The 15,143-nt window shown below is 37.8% G+C and overlaps 1 protein-coding gene across 2 annotated transcripts; it reads right to left on the bottom strand.

Annotated features, from left to right (window-relative positions):
• Window positions 1-3,136: 3,136 nt before the first annotated feature.
• LOC107863407 (protein PPLZ12) lies at window positions 3,137-11,276 on the bottom strand. 2 transcript variants are annotated; one of them, NM_001324859.1, is given in 5 exon segments: window positions 3,137-3,860; window positions 6,852-6,948; window positions 8,130-8,221; window positions 8,316-8,436; window positions 10,889-11,228. In NM_001324859.1, coding segments are annotated over 5 exon segments (873 nt in total). In that variant the 5' UTR covers window positions 11,084-11,228; the 3' UTR covers window positions 3,137-3,492.
• Between the last annotated feature and the right edge of the window lie 3,867 nt (window positions 11,277-15,143).

Genomic DNA, 15,143 nt, shown 5'->3' with positions numbered 1-15,143 from the left:
CATCATGAGTCGTATTATGTAGTCGTAATCAAGACAATGTGAAATGATTGAAGTACTGTTTTGGGTACGAGTCGTATAGTCCAGTCGTGACCAGCTCAGTGGAAAGGCCTAAAGTTTCTGGTCACACGACGACTCGACCCTAGGAGTCGTCACTTGATGTTACGAGTCATATAAGAAGAGTCGTAAGATCAGCAGGGTAGGTCCTCTAAGTTTTTGTCAAGGTTACGAGAGGTCGCTACAAGTCGTAGTGACATGTTATGAGTCGTAGGGTACGACTCGTACCCAGACCGGTGCATATTTTCTTTATTTATGCCAAGGTTACGAGTCACTAGGTCAACTCGTAACCAGATGTTATGAGTCGTGAGATGACTCGTGATGACCGATGGTCAAGTTTTTATAAGTTCAGCTGAAGGGCCTTTTGGTCTTCTCATTTCTTAAAACTTCCAACCCACGATTATAACTTAAGAAGAAGCGTTATTTTCCACTACTTTCAATTGATTAACAACACTCATTCTCCTCCCATACTCAAGAACAACAAGGTTAGGGTTTCTCCCAGAAAGACATCTCTCAAAGTCTTTTAAGTTCAAGTTCTCTTCACAAGTTAAGTAAAATCCAGGTGTGTGGAGTTTTAAACAAGGATACTTTTTCATTCTTGTGCCCAAAAAAATTAATCTTTAAAGTTGAATTAATATGTTTTAGTTAGGGTTCATACCCAAGTTTTCATATTTTTGAAGCATAACATTACCATGTGATTTAAGGATTTAAGTGCATAAGAGTTCTCATCTATTCATGTTTTGACTAGCAAGATTGCTATTGTGATTTGAATTTCATTAGTTTGACTTGAATTTTGATGAAAGGTTTCAATGTAAGTATTGAGCATGATATTTTGTTATAAGTTCTAAGAAAAAAAGCATAAATTTCAAAGCTTAAGCATAAGCACTAAGTTTACAAGAAACCTAAGCTTTAAGCTTCAGTTACATGTATTTTAGCAAGATTAAAGTTTAGCTTGATCTTTTGATACAAGATAAGACATGAAATCCACAAGTATTCGTTCTGATTATGATTTGAGTAAGGAGAAGTATAATTGATTTTCAGTATGTTTTATTATTCATGTTTTATGATAATACAGTTTTCAGTATTATTCATGCCCAAGGTGAGTCCTTTACACTTATCATGCATGATTTGAAAATATATTTTCTTATTCACTTATCATGCATGATTTGAAAGTATATTTTCTTATTCTACTTATGCATTCACCCCCATATACTCAGTACATTTCAAAGTACTGACCCACACATATATGTCTATGTGCTACATTGTCTTATAATGTAGGTTCTGGTGCTCGTTTCCAGCAGCACGATTGATCATGAGCATCACTTCCTGCATCTCGACATTTGGTGAGTCCTCATAGTCCGAGGACACAGCTTATCAGATTCTTAATCGTTTATGAATATTACTTTAGTTGATTTCAGATTTCATCCGAGTCAGTTGGGGTCTGTCCTAGTGGCTCTCTAGTTAGTAGTAAAGGCTTGTCAGACTACGTATCTTTCAGTTTAAAGAGTTTAGTTGGGATTTCAAATTTCAAGTTGAGAATAAGATTTTAAGTTATTTCCTCCCGCATTCATATGCATATGTTAGTTCACTTCTCATAAGAGTTTCAATCTATATAGATATTCAGGGTTAGGTTGGGGCTATTCGTGATCTTAGACACCGTGTGACGTCCACGGGGTAGTCCCGGGGCGTTACAAGAATTGTAGTACTAAAGTGATTAAAGAAATTCTAGTACTAAAGTGATTTTGAAGATATTTTAGAGTATTTAATTTAGACTTTTCTAATAATAATTTAATGAAAATAGTGAAAAGACGATTTTGTCTAAAGCAGAGACTTTTAATAAGGGCAAAAAGTTCAAACAATATTTTTAAAACCCTTCACACTTTTAATATATTATAGATTATAGATATAGATATAGATATAGATATAGATATAGATTATAGATATAGATTATATATTTTGTGCCATGTCAGCTTTTAGGGTGGAAATAAATTAACTTTTAAATAATACAGTGTATTTGGTCACTTCAATAACTTCTGACTTTTCGAATACAATTTAAGATAATTTTAATGTCTTTTTCCAAAATCAAAATCAGCAACAATGCTATATGCTTAAAGCAAAGGATGGAGTTGCCAACCTATTCAGCATTGACGCAGTGGTATCAAAAATTTAAAATTGATCTAGTCAAATTTAACCGCACTGATTGTTACCTACTTTTTTCATCCACCTAAGTTTAAGTTTAAGGCCTAGTTTGGCCATGAAAATCAAATACAGTTAAAGTGAAGGCCTTGTTCGGCCATGAAAGTCAAACACAGCACAAAATTAATGTTGTAATAGGAGTTCGTAATATAAATGGAAAACCCTGACTCTAAATGGGCATGCTGATGTGTACAAAACCACGAAGAATCATCTTATAATTCATCTCACAACTCAACAAATTCGAAGGAAATTGATCAATGTGTTCATTCATCTCAAGTATTAAAATAATAAACTATATTTATTTAAAGTGAAGCACTCTCATTGCATTGATTGAGCTAGGGATCCAGCTAAGCAAATAAATGTTACTAAAATACATTAATAAATAGTCCAAGAAAGTCATAGAATCTGCAAAGTTCAAGCGTGTTACAATAATTTTCATCAAAGTTTGAATACATTTCGAACCATTTTCCCAATAAATTGAAGTTGTTTTTAAATTTTTATGAGTAAATTGAAATGAAAATTTAAATTACCAAATATTTTTTCCGAAATTCAACTCCGAAAGAGAAATTATTTTTCATGTCCAAACTTCTAAAAATTTTAAAAATTGACCAGATTAAACTTATAGTCAATTTGACCAAACTTATAAATCTACTTATTTTTAAAAAGCATTTGTTTTCATAGAATCATTTGCAAGAAAAAGTTATTTTAGAAAGTAATAATTTGTGATTGATTAATAAATTTTGCCAATACTAGAACCGTAATTTTGTGCTAGGTTCAAAAAGAATTTTAACCCTTTTTCATTGTCCTCCTAAAGGTTCTCTAGAAAATATGAAGTAAAAACTGAACATGACAAAACATTTCAACTTTTAGGGGCTCGAATTCCTCAGCAAGGAATTTATTACCAACCTGTTTATACAAGATTTGGGTGTTGTGGCCTTTTCCAGAAACAAATACAGATTCTAATATCCAGTCCAAATACACAAACGGTCGATACATCTATCAACATATTGTTAGAAATCCATCCACTTAACAGATGTAGTCACTATAGCGCCTGAAAGTGCATATACACTAGTTAAAACTTCTTTACTTTATTTTTGCTATACAACATCAAACAACATTGCCAATGCTCATGGCTAAAGAGAAAAACAAAAGCAATCCAAGCCAAAACTTTCAAAGTCCAATTGCTACTATCCAAACAGCTGGGGAGATGCTTCCCACGATATATTTTCCAAACCAGCAGACCTATTCAGTGACCTGTGCACTAGCTGCCTCCATCAGGCCGTTGCGTATCTGATCACCAATGTCGCGAACATGACCAGGACCATGTGGTATGAAAACAGTAGTGTTCTTTGAAGAGTTACCAAGGTCTTTGATGGTGTCAAAATATTGGGTGATCATTATAAGATCCATCACTTCTTTAGCGGAGGTCCCTTCTACTTTATGTGAGAAGTTCAAGATGTTCTCTCTCAAACCATCCGTAATTGCCTGCCTCTGCCTGGCAACCCCAACTCCACCTAAATACTTGGCTTCAGCCTCAGCTTCTGCTTTCTTAACTTGGAGAATCTTATCTGCTTCTCCTTTGTATACACTAGCAAGCTGCATCCTTTGAGCTACAATACAGAATAAGATAGAAGAGTATTAATATAGTTCAGAAAACTGTTCATCCACGTATCAGATGACAATCTATAATCTATCACGATAACATGGGAAAAAACATTTTTTTGGCAATAATGAGCATTTGAATCTCTTTATACCATATAGTCCTCCACTATCTTCTCTTTTTTTCTAAATGATAACTGTGGTGTCCGGGCCAGCTTGCACGCACCTCGACTAATTCTACAGGATACCTGTCACCTCCCACCAGTACCAAGTACCAAGTAACTCTGTCCACCAAGGCTAGAACAAATGGAAAGAAATCACCTAGTACTTGTCTCTGTTGGAAATTGAACCTAAGACCTCATGGTGCTCAACCCAACTTCATTGAACCACTAAGCCACACTCTTGGGTATAGTCCTCCATTAATTTAATGATATAGTACTTCTAGACAAAGTTACTCGGACTCTTCACTTTCGGTCCACACCCGTGTTGACACAACATGCATGTGGGTGTGCGTGTGGGATCGGTAATCTAGCTGGTCAACTGATTTTGGGTACTTTGACTAAAATCGACCAGGAAAATCCAGAGAAGATTTGTAATCATAACAAAAGTTAAGGTGAAATTAAAGAAAATGAAATACCTTGTACATAGAAAATTTTATATTATTGCTTTTTTTTTGTTAATCTCCTTCCAGGTTTTTCTTCTACAACAATATTTTCTCAAGTTTTCCACATAATATCTCATAATTTATGTTTTATAACTCTATTTTTAGATATTTAAATTATGTTTCGCCGCATCCCACACCCGTATCTATCTCTAGATCTATATCCCCAAATCTTTAAATTGAGACCTTGAAGGATCCAACCTCTAGATCCGTATCCTTATCAGACACCCGTACCCGAGTCCGGGCAACTTAGCTTCTAGAAATGAGGTTCTAGTTGTGGAAATGAGGATGCCGTGATAAATTTGTGGTCAAATTACGAGAGATAAAATTAAAAATCAAGTTTTCAGGAACAAGGTAGGACTTAGGAGTGACCACAATAAAGAACAAGATGCGGGAACAAGACTAAGATAGTACGTGTATGTGAAGAGGAGATGCACAAGTGCGGAGGTGTGAGAGGTTGAATACAAATGGTTTCAGGGAAGAATGAGGTAGGCCGAAGAAGTATCAGGAGAGGTGGTTAGATAAGACATGATGCAACTTCAACTTACCGACGACATGATCTTAGAAAAGTGATTATGGACGACATGAATTAGGGCAGAGGTTTAGTTAGGTAGTTGAGTGTTGTCTCACTTATCCTTACATACTAGTAGTCCCAGTATTACTCTTGCAATTTCTTGTTATTCCATTTCAGTTACTATTTAATGTTTCTTATACTTCAATTATTGTATTATTTTGTTGTAGACAAGTTCCTCGGACTCTCCAAAATGTTGCCCCACCCCAGATGCTCCTAAAAAATGCACTACTTTTGAAGGATTCGACATGCACCATTAACATTTTTTTTAGAGTTCGAGCAACATAGGTTATAGGTTGTAGTTATTGATCCTTTTTTAGTATGTTTTGTCATGCTTTTTTAGTTTTTTTTCCTTGGATTCTCACTGCCATTGTTTTATTTTTTAAGAACTGTTTTGTAATGTTGTTAATTGATTCGAGGGTCTATCGGAAACCTCTTTTGTACCTCCCATGGTAAGGTTACGGTCAGCATACACACTACCCTCTCAAGACACCACTTGTGGGACTAGTATGTTATTGTAGTACTTGTAGAAACAAAAAGGACACATTAGGTAACTTTTGTCTCTCCACACACCAGATGTGTCCTCAATCAGCACCATGCTCGAAGATTTAAGAGTGTCCAATTTCCGACATGTGCATTGAATCTTAGTAAGGATTACAACAGGTTAGTACCAATGCTCTATGTGTGCACTGATTCAGAAGTAGAAACTAAGTATTATCAACATGTAGTTTTGTAATATAGTACCATCGACGCTCTATTTGAATACTAATACCCCTTAAATCTTAAACCATGCATTCTTTGACACAAAATCTTATTCATATGGAGAACTACGCTGATTCAGAAGTAGAAGTTAAGTATTATGGGGCGGAGTGTTGACAACTCTCACATTCAGAAGATAAGATGGTGGAGATGAGGATGTTGTGATAGATGTGTGGATTTAATAGGAGGGATAGAATTAAAAATGAGGACATGCAAGACAACGTGAGAGTGACTCGGTGGAAGACAAGATGAGGAAAACGGGGTTAAGATGGTTCAAACATCCAATGAGGAGATGTAAAGATGCCCCAGTGCGGAGATGTGAGAGGTTGGTTACCGGTGGATTTAGAAGAGGTAGAGGCAGACCGAAAAAATATTGGAGAGAGGTGATTAGACAAGACATGACATAGTTGCAGCTTACGGAGGACATAGACCTTAGATAAGAAAGAGTGGAGGATGTAAATTAAGGTAAATGGTGAGTAGGTAGGGGTGCGACCATGCTATTAGGTAGGAGTGCATTATATTGTTTCCCTACGCTTGTAGTTTCTTGTTCTTCACTTTTTGTTGATAGCAGTTGTTTCGTGTTCTACGATTGTAGCATTATTTTGTCGTATTGTTATGCTACTATCTGTTGTTATGTTACTGTCTATTGTCACTTGCACTTTCATAACGACTTTTTCTAGACTGTTTTTGACTTGAGTTGGGGGTCCATTGGAAGCAGCCTCTCTACCTCACCTTAGGGTAGAGGTAAGGTTTGCGTACTACCCTCCCCAGACTTACTTTGTAGAATAAATACAATGGGTATGTTCTTGTTGGTATTTTCTTCTTGTTGTAAACTAAGTATTATCAACACTATTGTGGACTAATTTTCAAAAGCAGGAAAAGTAGAAAAATACCATCAACCAGCTTTTTGTACTAATTTTGGAGTAGAAACAAATTACCCTTCAAACCATAAACCATGCATTTTTTTAACAATAAATTTTATTCCTGTGCCAAACTACTGCAGTTTCTTACCTGCATTTATCTCATTCATTGCTCTTCTCACAGAAGCATCAGGAATAATGTCAACCATCAGTATGTGCTCAATATTATATCCATATGCACCCATCACCTGGCATATAATAAACTAAATAAGGTACTTCAACAAACGTAAATTTCCTATTGCATACGGGGAAAATATTTTTGAGATGGAAGACTCGGGAAACTTTCAAACCCTTGTGAACTCTGTAACAATGGCATATGCAAACAATTCTACTTGACCAGTAAAAATAACATAAAATAAAGTTTATTCTATAGACCAAGGTCAAGAATGTTCACTGACATACTAAAGAAAAGAAAAGAAAAGAAAGACCTAAGCACACACCAGAAAAAAGCTGATAAATTTTGCAATAACATCCCTTTTAGTGCCATTCTTTTTTCTTTTTTTTTTGAGAAAGGTGAGAGTAATTCGTCTTTCCCCTTCTGGGAATTTTCCCTTTTTGCGGGGTGTATAAGGACATTGTATCATAGGTTCTGCCTCAATTTTAATTGAGTAATGAAATAAAATTGAAAAAAAAATAATACATCATTTTCTTTTAGAGACATTTTAAGTAATAGTATAACGTTTAGAAGATGGCAGACCAAGAGTAAGTATACTCCCCTAACATACTGAAAGGACAACAGAAAAGCCTATTTCACTTCAATTAGTGGAAGTTGACTACTTGAATATCCACTTTGAAGATTCTGGAGTATCTTCTCCAAAAAGGTGAGTTGATAATTGTCATTAACCATAGATGCTTCTAGATAATATGAGGAATGCGCTTTGAGAAAAAAAGAAAAGGAATTAAGACGAACTGTACAAAGAGGGAGAAAAAGAGGATCTTGAGTAAGAAGCAATTGTTAAAATAATCCCAAGCAGGGAGGCAGTCTAATATTTAATGTTCCAAAATCCCCACCCTTCCACATATAATTGATCAGAAGTTACACTTTGCATGATAAAATCTCAACTAAGGAACAAACAAGTGGTAGGAGACCCAAAACTTCTGGAGGACAGAAGTCATCCAAATGATTTTATGTATTTTAATACTGCCTTCTACAGAAAATCCAGGCTTCGACAGTTTGAAAAAAGTAAAATTTGTTGACTTTCAACATAAAGAACATACGAACAAACGAACTAACGAGTTTTTCCTTTGTTTTCTTTACCACTCACCATCCTACCAAATCCCCTTATTTCCTGTGGTCAGATTCTGTTCCAAATTTAAAAATGGTGCAAGTGAGATTTCATTTCCTGCCTGCACAAAGACACAAATTTACCTTCTCAAGTTCCTCCAAGACAGCCTTAGCAACTTCATCCTTTTGCTCAAAAAGCTCATCCAAATTCATTTTGGGGACATGGGCTCGAACAACTAGAAGAATCAAGAACATTTAACGGGATGAGCATGGTACAAGTGGCATAAGTAAGCAAAATAGTGAAAATATACTCACAAAAAGATAGATTACCATCAAATACATAAGCCTGAATCTGCTCCGTTGGATTTTGCAACTCATAGAAAGCATCATCCGCATTTTGCCTGATCACTCTATATTGGATCGAGCACAGCAATTGAACAAACACATTGTCCTGAACAATTGCACATTAGTCAACTTGACCCGGTAAAACAACATATTTGCTCATTTCTGACTAGAGCTTCTAATACCAATCAAATCCGATCACCCACCTCAATCAACTACTTTGCTATTGATTCCCCAAAAAGATACCAGTCGCTTTAGGGCAAAGTAAATAAATTAAAGGGACTCACAATCAAAAGCATTTGATTATCATTGACTGTATCATAGAGAACTACCATTTGCTAAGTGTCAATTTATGACAATTTTGTCTACTTCCAGGAGAATCTTATGAAACCATCTAACTATGGGGAGCCAGTGAAATGGTGCTTTAACTTTCCTAAGGTAAATTTTTGACCAAACTATGTCGTCAATACACAACTATAGGCTTAACAGAACAATCCATTAAAAGAAAGGACAGATTACTCCAATAGCAGTTCCTATTCCAGTCTAGACGAGTAAGAAAAAGAAGAAAAATGCTTAGCATGATGTAGGGCTCATTTGTTTGCACTTAATGGACATCTGAATCTGAATGATTCAGACTTCAAACCAGTAAGTGCATTTATTTTTTATTAAGATTTTAGCTCTTAATAGGTCTGAATAGGTCTTAATCATTCAGATCTAGAATCAAATCTTAATAGGTCTGAAGAGGTATTCTGGTGTTGGATAATATTCACCGCCACTCTATTCATAATCATCAGTCACCACCTCTGCCACCGCCATCATTGTCAACCACCACCACCAACCACCTCCACCATCGACAACAAACATCGCTACCAACCACTCTTGTCAACCGCTACCACAGCTACTACCTCTATTATTTTAATTATATTTACCGCCACCACCGCTGTCAACAGCACTACCATCATCAACCACTACCGGTCAATCCCTACAATCGACCAACTCATCTATCACAACCAGCACCACTACCACTAATACATCAAAACCTCCACACATTCTTCAGCGGCCACCACCATTGTCACTAGTAATGCCACTTCTACCATCACTTCAATCACCATCATCGCTACAATTTATATCTACTAACAACCATCTCCACCATCACAACTAACAACATCTCCAACTAGCACCAACACATCATCAACCATCATGCATTCATTTTTCATCCTTCACAATCAACACCTCCAACTACTAACAGCAAGTAACGTCACATCACAACCACCACCACCACTATCAACCGCCACCATCATAACAGTCACTACAATACTAGTCATCACAACTATCACCACTAACATTACTAATCACTAACATCAATCATTGTCACCGCAACCACCATTTAAATTTTTTTTCAATCAAATAATAATTTTGTTGTATTAAATTACATATTTTTCTGATATATAATTAGTTTTTATTTGAATTGTACTTTTTGTTTTATTATATATACAAATAAAACTTTTTTGCACATTCGGATGTTGAAAAACAAAGTCTTAATCATTCAGTTTTCATATCTAGAGACAACATCTTAATCATTCGATGAATGTGTACATTAAGATTCAAACGTCTGAATCTTAAAAAAAAACAAATGTTGCCGTACTCTGAAAGAAACTGCACAATATCTGAATGACTTACACAAAGCTTTTCAGACATTGGAAACATTACCTTCAGATTATAGGGGTAGGTAAAGTTCCCTAAAAATTAACAACTTCATCTCTTCACGAGTGTATCAATCTAATCTCCGACTTTCTTCAGCAGTATACCACCTCATAAAAACATAACATTATAAGTGTGTGTGAAATTCCAACAGGTTAAAGTTGAGTTCAATCAGCTAGAATAAACTTTCACCAAACAACAGTAAGTTGAGACCATCTGAGCTTTTTTCCTCTTTCTCACAACCCAATATTCCTAGGTTTTTCCACCCACTTGATACCATCCTAATAGAAATTGAGCTTGGTCTAAAGAAGGCCAATCTTTTGATGGCCCATAAAATGGTTTCAAATTCCCTGTAGCTGCACAGTTAGCTAGTCTGTTCATAGATTTTGTTTTGTCGATTAGGTATTAACTGATATCAGTATTATAATCATGGCTCTTTTTCAATTTGTTGGTCTTACTTTCCTTTTTAATGTGTTTTAAAAAGAACATCTCTCTCCTTTCTTGGACAACCCATTAGTTTTAACTTTCCCTGAGATGTCTAAGACCACAAAATCAAAGAACATTTGGTACATTCACCATATCTTTAATTTAAGACCACAAGATTAAAAAAACTTCTTTTACTTTCTTAAATTTCGTGTCAAGTCAAAACCAGACAAACAAATTGAAACCGATAACGAACATCTTCTAACTAATACAAACATTTGACACAAAAATTGCCACATGAGCGAATTGCAAAACGTCTACTTACTACAATCGTAACCAGAGACTGTAAAAAACTAAGTTCACCGATCGATCATTAAGTGTTTTCATACATAAAATGGAAAACAGCATGGGGGGCTTTCTAGGAATAAATAGTATACCTTGGTTTTGGTCTCAATTTTGACATCGAGAGAATTGATCCTAGTGGATAGAGTTCCAGTGAGGCATTCCCCAGCTAAAGGATTCCAGAAATTGAGGCCTGGTTCAGCTAACCTGTCAAAACGTCCCCATTTTTCAACCACACCGACGCTCGCTTGTTCAATGCATCCGCAGAATACACAGTTAACGTTCCCCATCACCAATTTCACAGAGTTAAGGGAATTAGGGTTTTCGCACAATTTTATGAAATTCAGGTAGAGCGAGTTTTTGTTTTTGTATTGACAGACGTAAAGGCCACGACCGCCATTAATTTGACTGAATCGTGGTTACAAACTTGTTCGCACGAAACTTTTTTTTTTTCTTTTCTTTTTTTCCTTTAATTAAAGGGGGATTTTGTCATTGACATTTAAATATCCGTCAAATCACTCTATCAACCCAATAATTAGCTAGACTTGGCCATAAATTCCCAAATGTTTTTGGATGAAATTTAGGTGAAGTTTCACCATGGTTTTGTAGTAGTTTTGGAAAATATTTTAATTTTTTCGAGAAATATAATCTATATATATTATAAAGCACGAAGTATAGAAAAAAGTCAAGTAACAATATAAGAATAAATCACATGGCAATTTTAACACATGGTTAATAGAGTATTATAATAAAAATTTTAAATTAAAAGATAAGGATATTTGAATTTGAAATATATTATCCTTTTTTTCAAAAAAATTATTATATTAAAAATAGAAATCCATACTTAAAGAATTTTGAGGCCCACATTTAACAATTTGTACTAACATAACAAGTTTAATATTATTATTTGCTCCCCCTTGGATTTTTCTAACGGTAGTTTTGACGTGACTCAGGCTTCTCCGACGCCGGCATTGAATCAATAGGGTCGGCGACATGTAAGTAGAAGCGACTACCTCTCTCCCTCAACCCTTTGGGTTTTTCTCTCTCTTCCTCTTTGCCCTCTCCCCGTCGTTCGCACCTTTTACTATTTTTGCCGGCAGGTTAGGGTCACCGTCGGCTCAACTCCGGCGACATAGTCAGTGTACAGATCCGGTCACAAGCGACCGATTTCGGTGGTACTCCGGCAAAGCTCCGGCGAAAATATCCCGGCGACCAGTTTTTGTATCAATTTGTCGGGATCCAACATCCAACATACCACGCAAGAGAAGAGGACTTGATCTTCTAGTGTAACCCGGTGACTTCTAACCTTTGTTATTTACTTCCTCGTATTATTTTTTGTATCTTGACTTGCGTTTAATTTGTTGGAATTGTCTGTTGTCTGATATTGGTGAGGTGCACTGCTTCTTATTATCTGTTTGCTGTTTTTGGTGTTAGGCCATTAGTGTGGTCTATATTTCCCACTGTTAGTTTTGTTTCTATCTTAGTTTAGTTTTGTTTTTATCTTTGTTTGTTTTTTTTAGTAGTGGCTTTGGGCGTCGATGATAGGGTAGGGTTATGTTCGAGGGGGTTGGGGCTGGGGGCTGTTGTTGGGGTGGGAGAAGAAGAGAGGGCTAGTTTGGGAGTGGGGAAAGAGGGGAGAGCTGGTTTGGGATGGGGGCAAAGTCTGGTGTTAGGTCGGGGTTGGGGTATGGAGTGAGAGGTGGTAGAGGTAAACGTGTTACAAGAGTAGATAGGTTGAGGGTGGGGTCTTGCAACATAGGGACCCTTCAGGGTAAGTCCAAGAGTGGATAAGTTGAGGGTGGGGTCTTGGAACATAGGGACCCTTCAGGGTAAATCTATAGATCTTGTGAAGATTCTTAGAAAGGGGAGGATTAATATTGCGCGTGTCCAGGAGATTAAGTGGGTAGGGTCTAAGGCCAGGGATGTGGATGGTTACAAGCTATGGTACTCGGAGAGTGAGAGACGTAGGAATAGAGTAGGCATCTTAGTAGATGAAGATCTTAGAGGGCAATTAGTAGAGGTTAAAAGGGTCAACGATAGGTTGATGACTATTAAGTTGGTCATTGGGAGAGTTACTCTGAACGTGTCTAGTGCTTATGCACCGCAGGTGGGCTTGGACGATGAGGAGAGAAAGCGGTTTTGGGAGGCTTTGGACAAGGTGGTGAGAGGCGTGCCTAGCTTTGAGAAGATTGTTATAGTAGGAGATTTCAATGGATACATCGGGGTGTTACCAAGAGGCTATGACGATGTGCATGGTGGGTATGGTTTTGGGGAGAGGAATGAAGAAGGAGCTGCTATGTTAGATTTTGCGAGGGCCTTTGGGGTGGTGGTAGTGAATTCGAGCTTTCTGAAGAAGGTTGATCACCCGATCACCTTTCGAAGTGCAATAGCCAAGACTCAGATTGACTTTCTGTTGCTTAGGAAGGGGGATAGAATGTTGTGTAAGGATTGTAAGGTCATTCTGAGTGAGAATCTTTCGACCCAACACAGGCTCCTGGTGATGGACTTGGGCTTAAAGAAGGATAAGAAAAGAAGGGGAGGGGAGGGTTGACCTAGAATAAAGTGGGGTGGCTTGACGCCGATGAGTGTGCTGGAGATAGTGAAGAAGGGTGGCGGAGATGGAGGTGTGGGAGTATAGGAGGGACGTAGTTGGTATGTGTAATAGGGCAGCTAGGTGCATCAAGGAGACTGCTAGAGAGGTGTTGGGTGTCTCGATGGGCCGGGCTGGTCAGCGTCAGAGGGATTAGTGGTGAAATGAAGAAGTAAAGAAGAAAGTGGAGACAAAGAATGGGGCATATGCTAAGTTGGTTGAGAGTAAGGATGAGGAGGATAAGCGGGTTAATAGGGAGGAGTACAAGTTAGCTAGGAAAGAACTGTATTTGAGAGCTTGTATGGGGTTAGAGGAGAGAGACAGGGAAAAAAGGTTGTATAGGCTTGCTAAAGGCTAGGGAGAGGAAGGGTCGTGACCTTGATCAAGTGAAGTGCATTAAGGGAGAGGATGGTAGTGTGCTGGTGGAGGACGTTCATATTAAGAGAAGATGACAATCGTATTTTCATAGACTCTTGAATGATGAGGGGGACAAAGACATTGTGTTAGGGGGGTTAGAATACTCAGAGAAGTGTCGTTATTTCAGCTATTGTAGGCGTTTTAAGGTGGAGGAGGTCAGCGGGGCTACTCGCAGGATGCGAAGGGGAAGGGCAACGAGGCTAGACGAGATTCTTGTGGATTTTTAAAAGTTTACTGGCGGGGCTAGTTTAAGGTGGCTGACCGAATTGTTTAACAACATTTTCAATACTGCAAAAATACCTGAGGCTTAGAGGTGGAGTACCATGATTCGTTTATATAAAAACAAGGATGACATCCAGAGTTACAACAACTATAGGGGTATCAAGTTGTTGAGTCACACTATGAAGCTTTGGGAGAGAGTGGTCGAGCGGAGGTTGAGGAGGATCGTGTCTATTTTGGAGAATCAGTTTGGCTTTATGCCCGGTCGCTCGACGACGGAGCAAATTCACCTGGTGCAGAGACTGGTGGAGCAGTCTGGGAAATCTTCACATGGTGTTTATCGACTTGGAGAAGGCTTACGACAAAGTCCCTAGGGATGTTCTTTGGAGATGCTAGGAGGTGAGTGGGGCTCCGGTGGCATACATCAGATCGATTAAGGACATATATGATGGATCTAAGACTCAGGTGAGGATGACGGGAGAAGATTTAGAGTATTTTCCTATCTTGATAGGGTTGCATCAGGGATCGACTCTTAGCCCATTTTTGTTTGCATTGGTGATGGATGTATTGACGCGGCGTATTCAAGGAGAGGTGCCTTGGTGTTTGCTTTTTGCGGATAATGTAGTATTGATTGATGAGAGCAGGGAGGTGTGAATGATAAATTGGAGGTTTGGAGACAAACCCTTGAGTCTAAAGGGTTCAGGTTGAGTAGGAACAAGACAGAGTATATGGAATGTAAGTTTAATGACTTGAGGCAGGAGGACGGGGTGGTAGTTAAGTTAGATTCCCAGGTTTTTTGTAGGAGGGATAATTTTAAGTATCTCGGGTTCATGATTCAGGGGAATTGAGAGATTGATGAGGATATCTACCACCGTATTGGGGTAGGTTGGATGAAGTGGAGGCTCGCTTCGGGAGTGTTGTGTGATAAGAAGGTGCCGCCCAAACTTAAAGGCAAATTCTACAGAGTGGCAGTCCGTCCGGCCATGCTGTATGGAGTGGAGTATTAGTCAGTGAAGAACTCTCATATCCAAAAATTGAAGTTGGCAAAAATATGGATGTTACGTTGGATGTGTGGGCTTACTAGGAGTGATGGGGTTAGGAATGAGACTATTTGGGAGAAGGTT

Source organism: Capsicum annuum, chromosome 3, assembly GCF_002878395.1.
Source record: "Capsicum annuum cultivar UCD-10X-F1 chromosome 3, UCD10Xv1.1, whole genome shotgun sequence".
In the NCBI taxonomy this organism is placed as follows: domain Eukaryota; kingdom Viridiplantae; phylum Streptophyta; class Magnoliopsida; order Solanales; family Solanaceae; genus Capsicum; species Capsicum annuum.
This window is presented reverse-complemented; position numbering and strand designations above follow the sequence as displayed.

Excerpts from the sequence above, each read along its gene's own strand:
- LOC107863407 (XM_016709307.2), bottom strand. The coding sequence starts at position 11,083 with ATGGGGAACGTTAACTGTGTATTCTGCGGATGCATTGAACAAGCGAGC. Across the intron at positions 8,437-10,888 it reads AAATTGAGACCAAAACCAAG|GACAATGTGTTTGTTCAATT; the intron begins GTATACTATTTA and ends GCAATTGTTCAG. Across the intron at positions 3,861-6,851 it reads AATGAATGAGATAAATGCAG|CTCAAAGGATGCAGCTTGCT; the intron begins GTAAGAAACTGC and ends TCTGTATTGTAG.